The sequence below is a fragment of the Zootoca vivipara genome, chromosome 12, assembly GCF_965207765.1.
Source record: "Zootoca vivipara chromosome 12, rZooViv2.hap1.1, whole genome shotgun sequence".
NCBI lineage: Eukaryota > Metazoa > Chordata > Lepidosauria > Squamata > Lacertidae > Zootoca > Zootoca vivipara.
The window spans coordinates 2,388,360-2,410,075 of record NC_142595.1 but is presented as its reverse complement, the minus strand read 5'-3'; the positions used below and the strand labels follow the sequence as shown (position 1 = coordinate 2,410,075).

The following is a 21,716-nucleotide window of genomic DNA, read 5'->3' as shown; positions in this document are numbered from 1 at the left end:
TCTGGCTGCCGCATTCTGGATTAGTTGTAGTTTCTGGGTCACCTTCAAAGGTAGTCCCACATAGATCACATTGCAGTAGTCCAAGCAAGAGATAACTTATTAATGGGTCAGTTGGCAACTTGAGGTTGTTACCACTCTGAACAAAGCTTTGGAAATCATTTCAATATCACAGCCTGTTAAAAGTGACACCCAGGTTTCCTGAAAGATCGTAATCTGGCAAGAGATAAGGTTCTCACCTGAAGATCTTAGCACCTAGAAAGATTCATAAAGGTAGATTACGATCTTTCAGGAAACCTGGGTGTCACTTTTAACAGGCTGTGATATTGAAATGCTTTCCAAAGCTTTGTTCAGAGTGGTAACAACCTCAAGTTGCCAACTGACCCATTAATAAATACACTCTTAGCCTCTTCCACTTCCCCCACAAGACCTTAAATGGGACACATTACCTTTTAAAGTTATTCCTGCTCCTCCACAATTCTTATTCTAAAGTCAGTAAAAAACCAGCAATTTAAGCTTCAATCATCTGACTTCATAGAAATTTCAGCTGTGAGGGATGACTATATATGTGTACAGCTGGGTTTTGCCATTTATTGCTGTGTCTTGGGCTATGTGATCCATTAAAAATAATTGCAGCATGGTTCCCATGCTTTCCATTACTGATGTCATGTTTGCATCAGTGGTTCCCGTGATCAAGGTGAGTGGTCTCTGCATGAATTAATGGCTCAGCTGCTTCCTTTCGCCTAGTGCACCTGATGTCCATCTCAGCAGGGGAGGGTGAATCCTTAGAGGAGAAGGAACAGATTGGATGAAGCAGATTGGGATGTTAGCTCACTTGGATCTGAATAATATTTCACCTGATCTGAAAATACGGGCACTGTGGGGAAAGGTTGGAGGAATGCCTTGCAAGAGTGTCATCTCAGGTGGGGTACCTCTTGCGGGGTAGTGCTGGTAAAGAGACAATTGGAGGGATGGTTCGTAGGGTGCTTGTTTTTCCCTTTTTGTTCAGAGTGTGTCCTCACTTCCCAGTGTCTGCCCCCTCAGTATGCCTCCACGCATAAATCAGTTTAAAAGATGGTGATTGCAATAGAAATAAGGTATTGTATGTATTGCAATTAAATTGTCCTTTCAAAAGAACGACGAAGAAAATGTCTGGATTATCTACAGATTCAAAAATCAAGTTAATGGCAAGATTTCAATTAGGAACTCATTGAATTCACTTTCTACTTAGTATGTTTATTTCTTCAAAGGCCACGTTTATTTAAACTACAGGCACTGATTTTCAAACCCCTTTACTAAAGCACTGAAAATGTCAGAGAGCTTGTGTTACATGAGATTCCAACTACAGTACTGCTAACTCACATGGGATGCAATTAAACAGGTTGTATAAGGTCAAATAGTGGCAGAGAGAGAATCCCCTCCAAGCTATGAATCAATGAGTTCCTAATTCAAATCTTACCATTAACTTTCTAGGACTAAGGATTAAGTGAATCCTTTTTAAACCACCCCGAAACAGGAAGGCTGCCCTTGCCGAGAAAGCAGTTCTGCTGTTCATTTGACATTTGGCAGATACCTGCAAATTCTATGCAATTCTGCTAAACAATTAAAAGGAAGAAACAAAGGTTTGTTTCCACACGAGCTAAATTGAACAGCCTCCAAAGTGCTTCGAGCTGAATCTTGCTTCCCCCCTTAAGTATTGAAAGGGTTGGTACCTGCCCCTATTTAATATCCTTCTTAATCCCAATAGGTGATCTTCACCAATGTAGCTGCATTGGGGCATCTCTGTGTGCCCAAAGAAGTGTTGGCATTGAGTTGAAGTTTGCTGTGGGGAAGGGACACTGTTGTTTCCTACAGCAAACATACAAAGCCTGAATAACCATGTATGTAGATAAAGTCTCTGTGTGTATACACCTAGGAACCTCATTCCAATCAGGGTTGTTTAAGCACTTGCACAGAGATTATATACTTAAGGAAACACTGGGATAGCAACAGTGTTCTCATGGCAAACAAAATTGCCATGTAAACCTGTGTCCCTCCAAATGTTGATGGAATAGAACTCTCATCTTCCCTGACCATTGGCCATGGCAACTGGGGTTGATGGGAGTTGGAGTCCAATACTATCTGGAGGGCTCATCTTCTCCACCTCTGAAGCAAAGTGTTGAGTCACTTTTTCATGTCTTAAGCTGTATTTTCAGGTGAGGGTGGAGTTCATGTATAAATCTGCCAACTGCATCCTTATTCTGGATTTATGGCTCTTAGACTCAATCCTGCATGTTCTGTCTGGTCAAGGAGCTTTGATATATAAATCTTTGAGTTTGCCTGAGGTTGAAGTCATTTGCTACAGTGCAAAACACTGTATTTGTAACACCACAATGGTATGGTGCTAGGTATGTGCATTTTTAAGTCTTTCTCTCACATTTCCTCTTATGAGAAGGGACCATTCCAGGTCTGACTGGAAGCAGAGCCCCTGCAGGACCACCTAGGCCAGCATTCTGTTCTCATAATGACCAATCAGAAGCTGTGGGAAACCTGCAAGCAGAACATTATGCACAAGAACAACTGTCTCCTACTGGGGTTTCTAGCAACTGGGATTCAGAAGCATGACTGCTTCCAGGAGGCAGAGTCTGGCCCCTGTGGCTAGGAGCCCTGGAGAACCCTCTCCTCCATGAGGTTATCTGATCCATTTTTAAAGCCATCTAGGTTGGTGGCCATCACTGCCTCTTGTGGCAGCAAGTTCCATAGTTTAACTATGTGCCATGTGAATAAGTGCTTTTCTTTTATCCATTCTGAACTTCCCAACATTCAGCTTCCTTGGATGGCCAGGAGTTCTAGCATTATGAGAACCTGCCTTCTGTACTTTTTCCCCCCTTACTAAAATAAGTGAAAACAGGTTTGTAGCATGACAGGATTTGCAGACCTTCTTGGTATGTTAAAATATTGTTGTTATTATTCTTGAGCAGAACAAAACTGTTTACAATTGTGGCGTACATAATGTGTACTTCAAGGAGTGATTCTCAAACAGGTTGCATGAATAAAAGCAGGGCAACTGCTCTTTCTGTGAACCTCTGAATCCCCACCCTTAGCTTTTGCATGTGTGTCAGGGTGTGAGAGTTAATTTGTGTGCTGTTATAAACCATTCTGGTATGTCGGACATCATGCTGGAGCTTGCAGTGCTTCGCTTCGTTTTTTTCTTTGTGTGTTCTGAAAGTAACATCTTTCTCTTTATCTTCCTTAAAGATAAAGACATTCCCTGCTGCTACATCCAAACCCTTTTTCGATCCTTTTCCAACACTACCACAGTTTTCTGTAAGTAGAAAATGCAACTGAAAAACTGCATTTAACATTAACATGACTATGGCCGTGGTTGCCAGAGACCCTTCCCGTTCCTTCAACAGCCTGCAGCCATGAAGAAAGATACAGATACACACTTGTGATACGTAACATAGAGGCGCAATCCCATCTTGTCCAATGTAAGGGGCAACATCTCCTCAACTTTGGCCATTTCTAATGACTGCATGTGGCCATGTTCTTTTCTTCAGTTTATGGCAGTACTATGCTGAAATTTGGATGGAAGAATTGCCATTCATACCGGTAGTATCTTTGGTGGAGGACATGTGCTCCTTCTGGGTTAAGGTGCAAAAGGGCCTGCAAAAAAAATGCTAAGTTGCGCTCTTTCACACCTCTTTGTAACCCTGTTTCTCCCCCATTCAGCTATTTTGGTGCCATTTTTAAGAAAGATAATGGCAAGGACCTTTTCACTGCATGATTCCATCCATTCAGGAATCACATAGTGAACGCAAAGACACAGGCACACCCCCTTGGCCCCACAGCAGCGGGTGCCCAGGGCAAGCCGAAATCACCAGGGTGTGTGTGAGTGATGTTGGCATGTCCCGCAGCATGCACGAGCCATGTTGGCACACCCCAGTGTGCGTGCGTGGCATTGGCAGGCCTGTGGCATGTTGGCGTCACTTGCCCACATCGTAGGGGACTGCTAACGTGGTGTGCACATGCCCCGACATCACACACACACTGTGGGGTGTGCTGATGTGGTGTGCACACGCCCCACGACATGCTGATGTCACACATGTATGCTGTGGGGCAAACTGGTAGCGTGCAGACACTACAGGGCATGCACAAGTGGAATCTTGGGTGGCCCCAGCCCCTTCGTTTAAAATTTGTGGGTGCTTAGACCCAGGGCCCTGCACAGTCAGCACCCCTGCAAAGACATCACTATACATTGGTGGTTATGGGGCAGCCTCAGGGGCAACTGGCTCACTCTGGGCAGAAGAGAAAATGCACCTGGGCCAATGCCATGATGGGGTGGTTTTGTTCTACCTCATGCAGTTTTGCATGACTAGTTGGGGCACAATATGGATAAGGATGCATATTCCACTGAATGTAAAACGGCATTCGTATTTGGATCTGCATCCAGATGCATTACTTTCAGTGGGATGCGCCCTCAGATGTACTCAACACCTTGGAACCAGACTACCTTAAGAACTGACACCTCCCACATAAGCCCACTGGCTAAAAACCTTGTTTCCCAGGCCTTTCTGAGCTTCATTTCACACACACACACACACACACACACACACACACACACACACACACCAGTGGCTTCAGTCTAGACTTCAGGTGGATGTGAACACGTGAAAGGGCTTTTTCAGTTGTGGCTTCTCAGTTTTGAAATGCCTTCCTGGTGTCTTTCTGGCACTAGAGAAAGAACGTTTAAATCACACAAGGCTTATCATTGTTGCAATTTCAAGCAAAGCTTAAACCTGGCTCATATTGCTGCTCTGTGTTTTATCTTGGTTCCTTTTTCTGTAATAGTGCTGTTTTTAATTGTGTTTTATGTGGCAGGACAGAAATTATGAAAATCGAATCAAATGAATGAATATGATTTGGATGCACATCTCAATGGGCACGCTATCTACTTTTGGCCCCAACCAGTCAATTAGGCCTGGTTGGATTAGAGTGAAGGACTGTCAGCCTTATTGTCTTGGGGGGGGGGTATGCTGCTGCCAAACATATACCATGTATGGTATGTATACATATATGATAATATACATGAAGCCCAGAATTGGGGACTTTCGCTTTCAGTTTTCTTAACACCCAAATTGTTCTATGCTCAACAGCATTCATAACCCCTGCTAAAAATAACTGTACTTAAAGGATGGACAGATCCTGCAATTCATCTTCCCAGTCTGAATGTTTTGCTCTCATGCTCAGTCACATTTGGTTTCCAATATGTGTCTATATGCTTTCAATGCTTGTTTATTTAAAGTGTCTCATTTTTGGCTGATACAAAAAGCTCTTGTGGTTTTTCCTTTTATAACATTATTTTAAAAAATTCCTTCCAGCAGCACCTTAGAGACCAACTAAGTTTGTCATTGGTATGAGCTTTCGTGTGCATGCACACTTCTTCAGATACACTGAAACAGAAGTCACCAGATGCTTATATATAGTGAGAGGGTGGGGAGGGGTATTGCTCCCTCCTTGTGGTGGGAGTGGGTGATTGACTGACTGCAATTGGTCTTGCAGGAAAAAGCAAGGGCTGAGATGGCTAAAGATAGCTTTATCATGTATAATGAGATAAGAATCCAATGTCTTTATTCAGACCTGGTCTCTCCCTGGTTTTAAGCTTGGTAATAACATTGTTATAACATTGTTGCTCTTAAAGAGCAAATTTTTAAAAACCAGCCTGAGTTTTTTTCTTCTATGTTCATCTTATGTTCCTTTAAGAACTGGGTTTATAAAGAGGGAAATAGCTCTTCCTCTCGTTCTTCTTCATAGCTTCTGAGCAGTTTCACATATTATCTCTGTGCCTGCAAATGATGTCACCAGAACTTCATGGAGCTAGGCTAACACTTCAGGGGGAAGCCAAGCTATGCTCAGCTATGCTCAAGGTGGATCCTGCACCCCCACAGTGGCTGCATTCTCAGAGCTCAAACTAGGCAGGCGTTTATTAGGTCTTTCTCCCTTGCTTCTAGGGTGGTGGAGGCAACTCCAGCCCAATCAATACCCACTTAGCCAGTTTACCTTTTTTGTCTTTAATTACTGACAGTTGCAATTTCACATGGATTATTCTCTATATCCCTTTTCCCACTGCATCTCAATCACTTTTTCTTCAGCTGCCAAGGCTGTTTACAAGTTCATCCTGAAAATTAATAATGATGGAGGCAAAAGCACCTAACTAGGGAGGGCATTTTTTTTAGGGGTTATACTGAAATATTGGTGGGAGCTGTCCTGTCTCTTACTGGAGCATGAAGAACTCAGATTATAGTTTCTGCCAAAATACTTAATGCTGAAATCAGTATGGTAACCAGGGGGGCAGCTGCCCCTCATCTTAACTAACTGACCAATTCCATCACAGATAACTCAGTTCTGCCCCCCAGCATAATGCCTCCCCCCCCAAAAAAAATCCTGGCTGCACCCATAATGGTACATAGGCCATAAAGCAGGCATCCCCAAACTGCGGCCCTCCAGATGTTTTGGCCTACAACTCCCATGATCCCTAGCTAACAGGACCAGTGGTCAGGGATGATGGGAATTGTAGTCCAAAACATCTGGAGGGCCGAAGTTTGGGGATGCCTGCCATAAAGGATTAAGAGTCTCAATAGCATGGCTAAACAAGTAACACACACCCTTGAGTCCAGTTATATGGGAAGCGAGTGCACTATGACAGTGGTCCTCAACCTTGGGCCTCCAGATGTTTTGAGACTACAATTCCCATCATCCCTGACCACTGGTCCTGCTAGCTAGGGACCATGGGAGTTGTAGGCAAAAAACATCTGGAGGCCCAAGGTTGAAGACCACTGCACTATGAGACAGTTGCTAACAAGGCATTTCCCTGACAGAGGGTTTCCCTCTTAGCCTGGGACAAAGAAGACATATTTCATGGAAATCGGATCTGTCTGCTTTGATGGTGTGTTGCAACTTAATCTCTGTGATTATGATTTTCCATCTGCTAGAAGAATCTTGTCCTTCGTGCTGAAGTCAATACCTGGCTGCTTGTTATGTTATGCAGCTTGTAGATGCCCCCCATCCTATAGTATACTTCAGGCACCCCCAAACTTCGGCCCTCCAGATGTTTTGGACTACAATTCCCATCTTCCCTGACCACTGGTTCTGTTAGCTAGGGATCATGGGAGTTGTAGGCCAAAACATCTGGAGGGCCGCACTTTGGGGATGCCTGGTATACTTCATATGTGGACTCATCTGTTATAACCCTGACTTCTTCTTTGTGTGTTTAGATGTTTCTGCTGCTCAGTTTTCCCAAATTAAATAGTTCTTTTTCAGGTGTCTCTGCTTTCTGGCGGCAAAAACACACCCTGGTTTCTTCTCCTGCTTTGTCTCTTAATCTGCCTAGATCGACTCTGGCATGGCCTCAAGGATTAGAATGAGAACACTATATGACACAGAGGGCATGTTGACATTAGGAGCTTAAAACACAGCAAAACAGTTTTTCCCTGCTGCATTTCAAGACACATTTGCACAACGTTGCAGAGGGAGCAGGGGTCCCCTTGCAACAGCTCACCTCAAATTTCCATTCACAAAGCTGTCATCTGTGTGTGCACATTAATCTGCACATGCATGATGGCTTTCTCAAATGATCACACGATTCTTAAATATGAAATGGATGTGGTTTAATAATAATAATAATAATAATAATAATAATAATAATAATAATAATTTATTTATACCCCGCCCATCTGGCTGAGTTTGAGCTTGTTTTTTGTTGTTTAGTTATTCAACAGCAGGATCCCAAAATGGACAAAGAGTATCTTCTTCTATCTTATGATGGAACTTGATTATCCAAGGGAGCATTTTCTTCAGCCACTAGGCAAAGCTATCTGGTTTGGCTTCCAATTTGGCTTCCGCTGACCTTGTTAAATCCAATACATCGCCTAAAATTAATGCCCAGCTTTATTAATATAAAAACCGCACAGTTCCTCTTTGCATCTGTTTCCCACCTACCAAGGAACCTGTGTGTTTCACCTAAGGGTGGGGACGGATCAAGGCAACATATCATATGCTTTCAGAAGTGTTGAATCCACCATTGTATATTTCTGCACCCTGGCAATCCCAGGAGCAGCCTTCGTGGCATTTTGTAAAGACTGCTTTGACAGTCTGCTACCCTACTATATTCCATATTTAGACTGTGACCCTGTGTAATAAATGAAGCAAATTCAGACTCCATGGCTAGAACTTCAAACCCAGGGATGGAGAGCTTCTGGCCAATGGGCCAAATTAGACTTGGCATATGTCCCAGTTTGGCCCAGGAGGCTGTTTCCCCCAAATTGCACCTGCTTGCTGTACAACAGTCATCATAAAGGGATCCTGATTGGGAACTCTGTAGCCCAGCTGAAAACGGGGTGGGCTTGTTGTAAGTATTGATCATCTGGTTGGAAGCCCTCCTTTCCTGCTGCAGGTGGCGCTGTTGTCCTGCTCTTCCTCTGTGTTTGCGTATATAGCCAGGGCTACAGTCTGATAGGAACATAGCAGGAAGACAGGACCCATGCCCCCTTGAGCATATGCATAGACTAGAGAGTAGAGTTGGGTTTCTGGTCAAAATGCTAACCTAGCTCTAGAAATCTACAAACAATGTTCCTTGCACAGCACACATATGTGGGATTGCACAGATGATCACTAAAAAAAACTGGGATGGGTTGTTGTTTTTTAACAGTTACTGGCTGCTGGCTTTTCTGAAACATTCAGAAAACAATTCATAAATTGCAATTACTGTACATTTGTTGTAATAACTGTCAGATCACTAAGTATCCAGAACTACATAATCCGTTTCTCGCTTCTCATTAGAGCAAGGCAGCTGCTCTAATGAGCTGCTCTTGGGCTGGCTGTGGGAACGTGATTTACGTGGTTAGGAAGTTCCATGGGCATAGCTGCCAAGTTATCCCCCTTTTTAAGGGATTTTCCCTTATGCTGAATAGGCTTCCTCGCAAGAAAAGGGAAAACTTGGCAGCTATGTCCATGGGAATGACTCTCTCCTGGTGTCTTCCTTCTCATTGCAACCATGCTCTCCTCAGCCCACCAAACAGGCTGAGAAGTGCAATTGCCAGCACCAATCAGCTGAGGAGTAGGGGAGATATGCGATGCGATTGCTGGTAGGATCAGCACACTCCTAAACTCTCCCCAGCACCGCTCATCAGGGCAGGCACAAAATATCCCTGCCCATTGCACACCTGCCTTTGTTTCTCTGTGTGTGTGTGTGCGCGCGTGTCTGCAAGGGTGAGCAGGTGTGTTGTGTGCTTTTATATGTGTGTACTGCATACATCAGGCATCCCCAAACTGCGGCCCTCCAGATGCTTTGGCCTACAATTCCCATGATTCCTAGCTAACAGGACCAGTGGTCAGGGGTGATGGGAATTGTAGTCCAAAACATCTGGAGGGCCAAAGTTTGAGGATGCCTGGTATACATCCCCACCACCCAATGTGTCCTTGGGACCAAAAGGGTTGCTTGGCCATGCATGTATCTATGTGTTTGTGCATGTGCCCCACAATTTCAGATTTCCCTCTCCTTTGACATTGGCCAACTTCAGCATTTGATATACTTTGGAATAAGGTGTGAAGAGCAGAGAGAATATCTCGCCCTTGTTCAGATAAAACAGCAGAAACTCCTTGAGCATGCCAAGGGTGTGGAAAGCTGCCGTTGGGCTTGCAGCTCAGCTGCTGTCACCTGAGTGCGCCATCTGCAAGAACGCCTCCACATCCTCCCCCTACCCCCAAGGTGCCGGCTCTTAAAAGTGGCAGCATTGCTGGATCCAGGTTTTAGAAAGCCTTTGGATAAGGCACCTGCCAAGGGCCCTTCTCTCTTGGCAAGTCTACCTCTTCACTGCCATGATCACCGGTTGCTGTTGCTCCTCTTCCTCATTGTTGTTCCACTCCCTCTATTGCCAGGCAGAGTGACAATGAGCAAGGAAGTAGTAGCAGCAACTTCTGCTCTTTTTCTGCACCACTGTTGCCTAAGCCAAACTTGAGAGGCAGATGAACAAGCAGGTTGCAATGGCCAGGGGAGAAACCCTCATGCAGACCTTACGTTCCAGGCCATAACCTCAATGCTGTCCCCATACATTCCCAAGGTCGTACCATTAATGACACTGTTTATCTGAACTGCTTAGACACTACAGTAGTCTAAAATTTCATGTTGATATAGGGTGTGGTATTCAACTATGTTTACTCAGAGTAGACCTACAGTATTGAAATCAATGAGCCTCTCTTGCTCATGATTATCCATTTCAATGGGTCTACTCTGAGTAAAACAGGGTAGCTGACAACCACCCATAGCATCTTACTCCTAGGGTTCATTGTAGTAGGTGGTTTGGGGAAATCAGTATTAAGCCTGACAAAATTGTCAGTTAAAAGTGTCAGAACTTATTACAGAATTTAGGGAAGACTTTATACTTAGCACTCTGTAGAGGTTTGTAAAAACTAATGAACTTGAATTTTATCCTCAACAAGTGCACTATGCCGAGGAACCTTTGCCTAGAAATATGGATGGTCCTCTTCACCACAATCATTATGGCTCTTCAATGGCCTTTTGACATCTCGCTGCCCCCCTTTTTAGAAGACCATTGCTGATATTGAATGTGTGGGTGAAATGGGAACGGGGAAAGATGCAGCAATATCTATTTTTTCTTTTATGTTCATTTGTAGGCAGAATTCATAGACAGCAAGCTACAATGCTGTGTAGTACAGTCATCTCCCAAGATGTTATCTCCAGTCGCCCCAGCATCTGGGACAAAGTCTCTGGTGGGAACCTTTCCGACGCCAACCGTGCAGACCATCTATTCATCTCACAAACCAATTTCTCTGGCAGACAGGTACTGTTCAACCCTTCCACGGAAGTATTATGTGGCTTACTTTCTAAAGTCTTTCACCAGTCTCATGTCTCATGGGACCAATTTTCAGATGTAGGTCGAGGAAGCGAAGCAAGAGCCTGGGGGCAGGGAAGGAAGAGGGAAGGCACTGCTGTTTTGCCTGGGCTTCCCACATGCTCAAGCCCTCATCAGCCATTGTCTCTTCTTCAGAATGTTCATGCTTAATTATGTTTCAGTTGCTACGGCAACCTAGCTGTCAGCTGAGAAAACTGATAAGGGATAGTGTGAAGATGTTAAATCAGGGGAGTGTTTCCATGTCAATGAAAATCTTGATTTCTTCCATACAAATGGGTATTTAATCAGTGTTTACTGTAGCAATAACCCTTCAAAATGCCCACACATGCCACACTTTCCCATATTAACTTATCCCTTTACAACATTACACAAAAGTACAGGCCTTCTTCTCTGTCTCGGTGAAGCCTTTGATTTGCATTCTATTTTTTTTTAAAAAATACATTTTATTCCAATTTTCCAAATTCAACAAATTAACAAAACCAATCTTTTATACAAAATCTTATATCCACATCTTTTACCTTGCTCCGCCGAGCTATGACTTCCCCCCCTCCCTTCATGCGGGTTTCTTGTTAATTCCCTTTTTTGCAGTTCCTTTTTTGACATATTGGTCAATTCGTAAGGTTTATTTTAATCCTGCAAGAGTTTTTAACGATCTACAGTTTTTCTCCATATAGTCCACATATTTACTCCAGTCCTTTTGAAACCTTGTCTCCCCCTGGTCACGAATCTTGCATGTCAATCTAGCAAGTTCAGCATAGTCCATCATTTTTGTCTGCCACTCCACAATTGTAGGTAATTCCTGTAATTTCCATTTTTGGGCTAACAAAGTCCTAGCCGCGGTTGTTGCATACATAAACAGTGTTTGATCTTCTTTTCTAATCTCTCCTCCCATTATTCCTAACAAAAATGCTTCTGGTTTTTTTGGAAAAGTATATCTAAACATCTTTTTCAATTCGTTATATAAACTTTCCCAAAATCTTTTAACTTTTTCGCATGTCCACCACATATGATAAAATTCACCATCTTTCTCTTTACATTTCCAGCAACTTTTGTCACTCATTCTATACATTTTAGCTAATTTAACTGGAGTTAAATACCATCTGTACATCATCTTATATACATTTTCTTTCAAGGCAGTACATGCTGTAAATCTTAAAGTTTGATTCCATAATTTCAACCACGCATCATATTCAATATTATGCCCCAAATCTTTTGCCCATTTAATCATCACTTCTTTTGTCAACTCATCTTTTGTATACCACTCCAACAACAAATCATACATCTTTGCCAAAAGCTTTGTTTTGCCTTCTAGCACTTCTATTTGAAATTTGGATCTTTTATCCTCAAAACCTATTTTTCTATCTTCTTTAAGCACATCATTTATTTGATGGTATTCTATCGCCTTTGATTTGCATTCTAAATGACTCTCAAACGATTGAAATCTTTGCCTCTCTTTTCTTCCATCTTCTCACCTTGGTCCACTCACTTCTAGCTGCAATTTAGTGCCACACCTTTCTTGTTTCTCCTCTAACCCTCCTTAAATCCTTATATGGATTTCTTACCTGTATCAATGCTCTCCTGCTCATATTTCTCATTCTAGCTTTAAAAATGTCCCATCTCTTCTACCCAGATATCCCTGTGATGTTTGCTTGTCCAATTCCCATCACCTGAGGGACTTAAGGTCTCTCTCCCCCTCAAACTATACCTTTTCTCACCTGCTGCCTCCATGGAACTGCCTTCCAGAATTCTTGCCACCTCATTTACTTTTCTGTGACCTGCCTGGCACAATATCCTTATCTCCATAGCGTATGGTAACTGATGCCAAGTACTTACCGGTAGAACTGCACTAGCTAGATATTTTTCTTTGTTTACCTCTGCTGTGATGTCATTCCTTCTTCTGTGTCATTTTCTAGAAGCATTCTTATATTACAGGGATGGCCAACTCCCAAGAGCCTGCGATCTACTCACAGAGTTAAAAACTGGCAGTGATCTTCCCCCTTTTGGGGGGTTCAGGTCAAAGTTGTTGAGCTTCTTTTAGGAAGGAGGAAGGCCCATGTTTGGGGGGTTTGGGTCAAAGTTGTTGAGTTTTTCCAGGGAGGAGGTAAAATGTTGAGCTTTTTTTTAGGGGAGCCACAGTTGTTCAGCTTCTTTGGGGGGGAGCCAATGCTCTACCAGTGATCTACCGCAGACGTCCAGTGATCTACAGGTAGATCACGATCTACCTGTTGGACATGTCTGTTATATTATTTGTGAAGTATCATGAACATCAGGGGTGAGGAATCTTGTTCTTTTCCTGCCAAGGGTGGCCCTGTTGCAGAGGTAGATTGTGAGAGGTTATATTTGGGGGGGGGGGAGGCCAGAATCCCAAGTGAATCCTAATGCTCAGTAGATCATTAAGAGACCTCAGGGGAAAGAAGCTACTGAAAGATTTGATTGAGTGTGCAGTTGTTACTAAACTCACAATGTCAGTCGCATTTCTTCTTACGCAGTGGAATATTTTCAGGATGTTCAAAAAGCAACCTTTCTCTATGGTTGGCGTTACTGAAATGTTAATTATTTTAACAGAAATATGCAGCATCTTCTGCCCATAACTGCTTTGTGTGTTCATTAATTCCACAGCGCTGAGACTCTGCGGCGGGAACTTGAGCGAGAAAAGTTGATGAAAAGACTGCTGATGACAGAATTATGAAACTTCTCACTTCTGTCTCGTTCAGAGAATGGATTGGGGCCTTTTCTGTGCCTTCCGTCTGTTTACATTCCTTTGCTCGTGTGTGTGTGTGCGTGCGCAACATAATGTATCATTACAATATGATATATTACAATCCTGGATTAATCAGTTGGCTAAAAGAGTTAATTCAAGGACTTTCTTTGTATATTTGTTACTATGGCGAGGATCCAAAGAACCATGAAACTAGTGGTTCTATACCCCATGAAAAAGGGGTTTAGAATTCAATCTTTTACCTCAGACAGCAGCCCCTCTCTCTTCCGCATGGCGAACAGCTTTTCAAATGGAGAGAAGTTTCAAGAGCTGTTTGTAAGAGGGAACTCGAATGGATTGGTATCAGCCCCTCCATGAATCTAAGCATCTCTTCAGATCCCAATCTATGATTCTGACTGTCTTTTATTTCTGCTGAATGTTAGGATTTTTAAAAACTACAAAATCGAGTTGAGGCTAACTTTTGGTAAATCTGGAATGAAGAGGAACACTTAGGAACACACACACACACACACACACACACACACACACACACACTGTGTTCTTTTTCTCCTAGATTTCTCCTATGTGTATATTGCTTTCTATTCAGAAACAGTATTCTGTATATATGTTAATAATTGCACAGGGATAAATATTATGCAGAATATTTTGATAGCATATACAAAAGGTCATTTTGTAGATCTGAAAATTGCAGGAGTTTACTGTTCGTTTGTTTTGTTTTTTAAACAAATAATGGCTGTTTGTTATATAATACTTCTACATGGTTGCAGGGGAAAGGTGGGGAGGAGATGTGATTCCATCTTACCCTAGGACTGTTAGTCTCCATATAAAAATAAAAGCTGCTTTTTTAAAATTCCAAATTTCAATATCACATAAGGAGGAAATGCACAAACCCACCTACACTTTCAGGAAATAAAAACCTTGTTAATTCAATTTTATATTAAAATAATACAATTTTCAGTTATTCCAGTTTGCTTCCATTGATCCGCATGTTATCCTACCAAATACAATTGAAAATTAGATTTTTAAGTGAAATTCTAATCCTGCAAACTTCTGCATGCAAATTTCAACTTCAATCAATTTATTGTGCATAGCCAAAGGCCTTTACAACATACAGCAGAGGGCAGGGCAAGGCTTTCCTCTGAAATCACATGACATTCTGTGGAAAACCACATTTGAAATTCTTACATGCATATAAGTTAAGCACGTATGTAAGTGCTGGTGAATATTAAGGCCTTAAAGAACATACACTATTAAAGGTCAAGTTTCTTAGAAAACTTTGTCTTCCCAATTTTAAGCAGTGCCTAAAAGTGTAGTTCAATTCTGAAACTACCGTTAGTCACCACTTAGAGAAATCTTTGCATTATATGGTCTGGTAACTCTGTTTTTCTGTTATAGATATAACCCTTTTTCTTGGTACTCTTAACATCAACAATTATTCTGGTAGTCCAACAAGCACTGGGTTACCCAAACCTTGGAGACTGCCAATAAGTAGAACAGGTCCAGGTCTTTCACACTAGGGTAAGGAGTTAAAACTGAATATCTTTTGAAAATCTACTGATGAAGAACTTGTGATAAAAATAAAATGGCATAAGTGTTGGGAGGGCTTCTGTGATTTGTGGTACCTGAATAAATTTCAAAATAGGCACCAGTAATGTAAAGCGTCTCCTAAACTCCTGTTTGCCTGAACTGTATTAAATAGGTGTTGCCACTTACTATATTAAACTGCTGTGTGTCTGAACTCTGTTAAATAGGCTTTACTCCTACTACACAAAGCACACAATAGGGGGGGGGTGTCATTCCATATCAAGTGTTCCAACTCCCCCCCCTCATGTCATCCAATTTTCTGCATAATTTGTACGCTTGTTGAATGATCAAACTAAGTTCAAATCTCCCCCCCCCTTTTTTAGCTTTTTATCTCATGCCATTTGTGAGTTATGGTTTGAAATTTCATTTTGGCCTACACAAAAACCTTAAAAGCTCAGACCAGCTCAAAACTAAAAACACCAATCTCTGTAGAATCTCATGGGCTTTAATATAATATGTCACAAGATGGACTTAATTTAAAGTTTAAGTTACAAAAGTTAAAATTTTAAAATGTGATTTAAAATTAATATGATTTAAGATTATTGATTATTTAATATTTCTAAGATCTACCTGTGAAATTTCATATTGGGATCTCAATAGGATCACACTGGAAAAAATATTTTGTACATACATGTCTCCCTTATAGGGACGTAATTTTGTTTTATATGGATTTTGTTTTAATGATCATGAAATGAAGTACTAACAATAATTCTTTCAAAGCAGTAATTCTATCACTCTGCTTTGAAACACATTTTTAAAAGAAAAGCCTGACTAGCGTTTCAGATACCTTTTAATTGCATAACTTTCTAAAGAAATGCCTGAAGCAACTGATATTATAGTTCAAAGTCTTGTTTCGTCTGTTATATTTTACTGCATGAAGACCCATTTATCCTAAATAGAACCCAATGAGGCAGATATGTATGTACAAAGTATTTTTTTCTGTTATGATCCTGTTGAGATCCCAAGTTGAAGTTTTGCAGGTAGATCTTAGAAATATTAAGTAATGAATACAATCTTTTAAAAATGGTTAATCATATTAATTTTTAATCACTTTTTAAAATTGTGTAACTTAAATTTAAATTTTAAATTAAGTCCATCTTGTGATATATCATATTAAAGCCCATGAGGTTCTGAAGAGATTGGTGTTTTTAGTTTTCATGTATCTCAATGTTGGTCTGAGCTTTTAAGATTTTTGTGTAGTCCAAAAATGTCAATATTTGAAATTTCAAACCCTTATAAATCACAAACGGGATGAGATAAAAAGCTAAAATTTTAGATTTAAACTTAGTTTTGATCATTCAACAAGTGTACACATTATGCAGAAAATTGGATGGCATGAGGCAAAAATGTTGGATCCCTTGATCTGGAATGACCCAAGGGGGAAGGACTATACCCTACCCTGGTGGCCTATGCCTAGTGGATAACAGCCACATTTGCCTGGCAGACAAATACCAAGACTGAATGAACATTACAATAGTGACAGCCTTTCTGAGATGCTAAATATTTGACCTTCAGCCAAAGCACTGTGCTCCTTGTATATAATAACTTTACTGTCTGAAATTGCAGGACGGAAGTTTTGATAAAACATTATCATTACGCATCTTTTTACACATGCTCTGAAAGAGTTGAACAAGTGACTGGGAAATTTTCATTTCCAGTCTTTTAGAGACTAGAAACTCCTTATCACCCAAGTAGGCTTAATTCTGCATGTAGTCTAGTGTGTTTTGAGTTACTAACAGAGGCTCCCACTGACCAAATGTCACATCAGATGCCTCACAGACTGATTGCATACATCACAAGTCATAAAGCTCATTCTTTGAGAATCACCAAGGCGAATCCGCTTTGGGGCTGGCAAAAGAGTAGTGCCAATGAGCCATGGAGACTTGCCCATATTGAATGGACTCTGGTGGAAGCTAATGCAAATTTGCACTCCCTGAGGCCTCTATAACAGCCCAAGTTCAGTTTTATCTGGGCTGAATGTAGCCTGTTTGGAAGTACGCTCAGGGCTTGGAAATCTATGCTCAGTTTCTTTTTAAAGAATTACATTTCCACTTGTCTCATTGTGGGAGACTTTTTGAGTCTAGAAATATTGTGGACAGTATTTTCCTGTTAAGTCATGTTTCTTTTCCCTCCCCACAATCTGACTTGTGTTAGCTTGTTAATCTGTGATCTTGGAGAGTTTCAGGAGCACCTACAGGTTTCTGGGATGGGAATCACGGTACATGCACCTCCGTTTGCTTCTGTTTCCTCCCACAGTAAGCATACTATATCATAGTCAGATTTTCTATCGCCTGGTGTTTGCCAATATTCTTACCACTATTCAGAGCTGCTTACAGTAGTCCCAAGGCAATGGGTGCACTGTTCTGTAAATCACAGTACCCTACGCCCATGATAGATAATTGAACCCTGATCCATATTTGCATGAGCCATGAGTCATAAGATGCTCATTCAACGAAGAAGGGCTTTTTTCATAACAGCTTATCCAAGACAATGAGATCAATCTATTATTCCAGGGTAGGGGTTTTTGAGGTGGTGGAGTGGGGTGTTTTTTATGTAAATAAAATATTCCCAATATTTTACTGGCAGACCCTAATGAATTTGCTTAATCGGGGTGCACCTTCTTGATTTGTTTAAAACAGTTGCAACAAGAGAAACAATGTAAAGGGGATTCTCCAATTTTCACTGGGAGCCAAAGGACTGTAATTTTCCCTGTATGGTCTAGCATTGGATCTCATGAAATTAACAGACACTGCCTTTGTAAACCTTGTGCAAAGTTCTAAATCAGCATCAGGATATGCTCCATGTAAGTTTTAAACTTATTATTCTGGCATTAGGTTTCTGTTTTAAATTTTATGTTAAGAGAAAATTGTCCTCCCAGCTACATGTGACCAACAAAACAAAGTTAAATGTGCCAGCCAAATATATATACAGTATTTTGTTTTTGGAGGCTCATTTTCATATGTTTCTTGCTATTTCCCCTGGTTAACAGAGAGTTTATACTTATACAGTGGAATATTGCTGTTTCGTTTTTTTAATGTCCTGATGCTCAAGGAGTTTGCAATAAGTATATTGAGACTGATCTGTTGTTTTGCATGCAAGATCAGCCCCTAATGTGTGTTTTGTAATTTTGAGTGCTGTTCATGAATCCCAGAATGTTGGGAGAAGGGAGACATCTCTGGGAGATTCTGCTGCAGAGCCGGGTAACTTACACCAGCATGGTACCAACTGATCCAGCCTGGAACAGAAGCAGCACGTTATGGCATATGTTCGTGGACCATGCGTTGAGGGAGGCTTTTTTGTGGCTGAACTGTTTACCTGTTCCTGTATTCATGCCTGCAATAAAAGAACTGAAAATTAAAGAACAATCTCATAGTGATTTGTTTTCACATCAGGGATTCCAACAGCATTTAAATACCTCACTGTGTCTGAAAAATTGGTCAGTTGCATATTTTGGATAGGGTTGCAGTCCCTCTGAAAGAATAGGCTCATAGTTGCTTCTGGGTCCATCTTTGCTGCTGGATGCAGCTTCGGTGACCAGGAGCACCTCTTACCAGCCACAGCTGGTAGGCCAGCTATGGCCATTCTTGGATGGGGGTAGATGGCCACAGTAGTCAGGCACTGGTAACCTCAAGACCTGAATGTCATAGTGTGCTCCATGTGGGGCTACATTTGGGCTTAGTCTGAAAGCTCCAGCTGGTGCAAAATGTTGTAGCTAGACAGCTGGTGGGGACAACTTCAGGTTTCAGGTTCTGAATTAACCTAAGGTCAATATTTGCTTCATTTTCATGTCTCTTCCCTGATTATAATCTTAACCTGTTTGAAGTTCAGAAATGTTCCTTTCTTTTCTCTTGAAGTTACAGTGGTGCCTCGCTTAATGAATGCCCTGCTTAACGAAATTTCCGCTTAACGAAAGGATTTTTTGAGCGGAGGTTGCCTCGCTAGACGAATTCGTTTTATGAAAAATTCGTCTAGCGAATCGCGGTTTCCCATAGGAATGCATTGAAATTCAATTAATGCGTTCCTATGGGCAAAAAAAAAAAAAATCAAAAAAATTTCAATGCATTCCTATGGGATTCGTTAGACGAATTTTTCATTATAAGAAAAGACCCGTGGAACGAATTAAATTCGTCTAGCGAGGCACCACTGTACTCTTAAACAATGAACTGTCTGAAGTCAAATCTACATCAGCATTTCCTAAGCAACACATTTCTGCCATCAATCAGGACACTTGAGTTCAGGTCAGGTTTGAATTTTCTACTTTGATGCACCAAGGATATTTCTGTTATATGTTCATTTTTTCTCGTTAGCAAGCAGTATTACCAAATCTATCTTAACCAAGTTCCTTCTTCTTAAATCCCTTAAATGTCTTTCTTAAATCTTCCAGAGAAAGGAATGCAACAGGTGGGAAGCAAGTCTAATCTGATAAGTTTCCCTTCAAAATACATTGCTTCAGTTTTCAAACAACTTCCGCCACAATTGCTGCTCATTGGGTGCTTTGAAGACTGGGCTGAATGAGCTATAAACTATTTCTAAACTTCTAAAAGAGGCTCCTTAAATTCTCTGTTAAAGCTGTAGATGCTAAGCCTCCTCAATGGACCTTGAAAGTGCACATAATGTGTTAGTCATAGGAATTTTTCAAAAACTTATCATTTGCAACAAAAGCCAAATGAGTAATCTTGTAGATTGCATTAAAGGTGACTTGTCTAGTTGATGCCACATATCAGATGGAAGCAAATGTCAAAGCTTCAATTCCTTTGATATTTCACTAGAATAAGAGAGCAGCAATGAATCTTGTGAGGTTTAAAATATCTCATTATATCATGTCAGCAGAGATCCAGGACAGCTGTTGTCAAAGATAATGCGAGAAATAAGATGGCAGAACATCAAACTATAAATATAGTTAAGAACATGAAACATGTTTTGGTATCTAACAACAGCATAATCAAATCCAAAAGTTGACATTTAAAGACATATTTATGAAACTGGCTTTTTCACCCTATGCAAATTGCTGGAGGGCCTGATTCAAACTGGAAGCCCACCTACCCTCCACACTAGGATCCAGGTCAGGCCCCCAAAGCTCCTTCTACTTAAGGGCAGGGATATGGAGTCTCCTGGGTTACTCTGACACAAAATGCTCCAAGGAGAAGGGGAACTGCTTTTTAAAGAAGAATGGGCTGTGGATCGGCCATTTTAGATCTGATCCTAACCAATAGTGATGACCTGGTTAGTGGGGTAGAAGTGGCAGGATCATTAGGTGGGAGTGACCATGCTCTTCTGGAGTTTATTATACAGCGGAAAGGAGCAACCAAAGAAACTAAGACTCAAATTCAAGACTTTAAGAAAGCCGACTTCAGAAAACTTAGGGGAATGCTGGGTGAAATCCCATGGACAGAAATACTAAAAGGGTTCATGATGGTTGGGAGTTTGTTAAAAGGGAGATATTAAAAACACAACTTCAGGCAATACCAATGAGACGGAAACATGGAAGGTGCCTAAAGAAGCCAGGCTGGCTATCTAAAGAACTATTAACTGAGTTAAGATTTAAAAGGGATATGTACAAAAAAATGGAAAAAGGGGGAAACCACCAGAGAGGAATTCAAACAAATAGCCAGCACGTGTAGAGTCAGAAAAGCTAAAGCACAGAATGAACTCGGGCTTCCTAGAGAGGTTAAAAGCAACAAAAGGCTTTTATGAGTATGTCCGTAGCAAAAGGAGAACAAGGAAACAGTGGGGTCACTTAGAAGAGAAGATGGTGAAATGCGAACAGGGGACAGAGAAAGGGCAGAACTCCTCAATACCTTCTTTGCCTCAGTCTTCTCCGAAAAAGAAAACAATGCCCGACCTGAAGAATATGGAGCAGATGATTCAGCAGGGGGGAAACAGCCCAGAATAAGTAAGGAGGTAGTACAAGAATACTTGGCTAGTTTAGATGTATTCAAGTCTCCAGGGCCAGATGAACTACATCCAAGAGTATTAAAAGAACTGGCAGAGGTGATTTCAGAACCACTGGCAGTAATCTTTGAAAATTCCTGGAGAAGAGGCGAAGTTCCAGCAGACTGGAGGAGGGCAAATGTTGTCCCTATTTTCAAAAAGGGGGAAAGAGAGGACCCAAACAATTACCGCCCAGTCAGCCTGACATCAATACCAGGAAAGATTCTAGAGCAGATCATTAAGCAAACAGTCTGTGAGCACCTAGAAAGAAACTCTGTGATCACTAAAAGTCAGCATGGGTTTCTGAAAAACAAGTCATGTCAGGGGGAAAAAGCAAAATGATGCGCCTCCTAGACAGACGGCACGGAAAACAACCAGGAATGAACATCTCAACCAATAAGCGTATTTACTTTATATCCTTCCTTTCATCCAAGGAATCCAGAGCAATATTTAAAGACTGCTTGTTTCATCCTTACAGTATGAGGTAGGAAGGTTCTACAGAACAGGCTATGCAGCTGGTAGTATCAGATGTCAGTGCCCCCTCTGACCTTTAAGTCTGTAACTATACCATCCAC

General features: G+C 41.4%; 1 protein-coding gene across 1 annotated transcript in view; it reads left to right on the top strand.

Annotated features, from left to right (window-relative positions):
- EPB41L4B (erythrocyte membrane protein band 4.1 like 4B) overlaps nt 1-13,750 on the top strand; it is a 137,025-nt gene extending 123,275 nt beyond the window's left edge. The window contains exons 23-25 of the mRNA XM_088656178.1: nt 3,235-3,303; nt 10,669-10,835; nt 13,527-13,750. Coding sequence (XP_088512304.1) covers nt 3,235-3,303; nt 10,669-10,835; nt 13,527-13,596 — 306 coding nt within the window. The 3' untranslated portion in view covers nt 13,597-13,750. The remainder of the gene's footprint in view (nt 1-3,234; nt 3,304-10,668; nt 10,836-13,526) is intronic.
- Nucleotides 13,751-21,716: the final 7,966 nt, after the last annotated feature.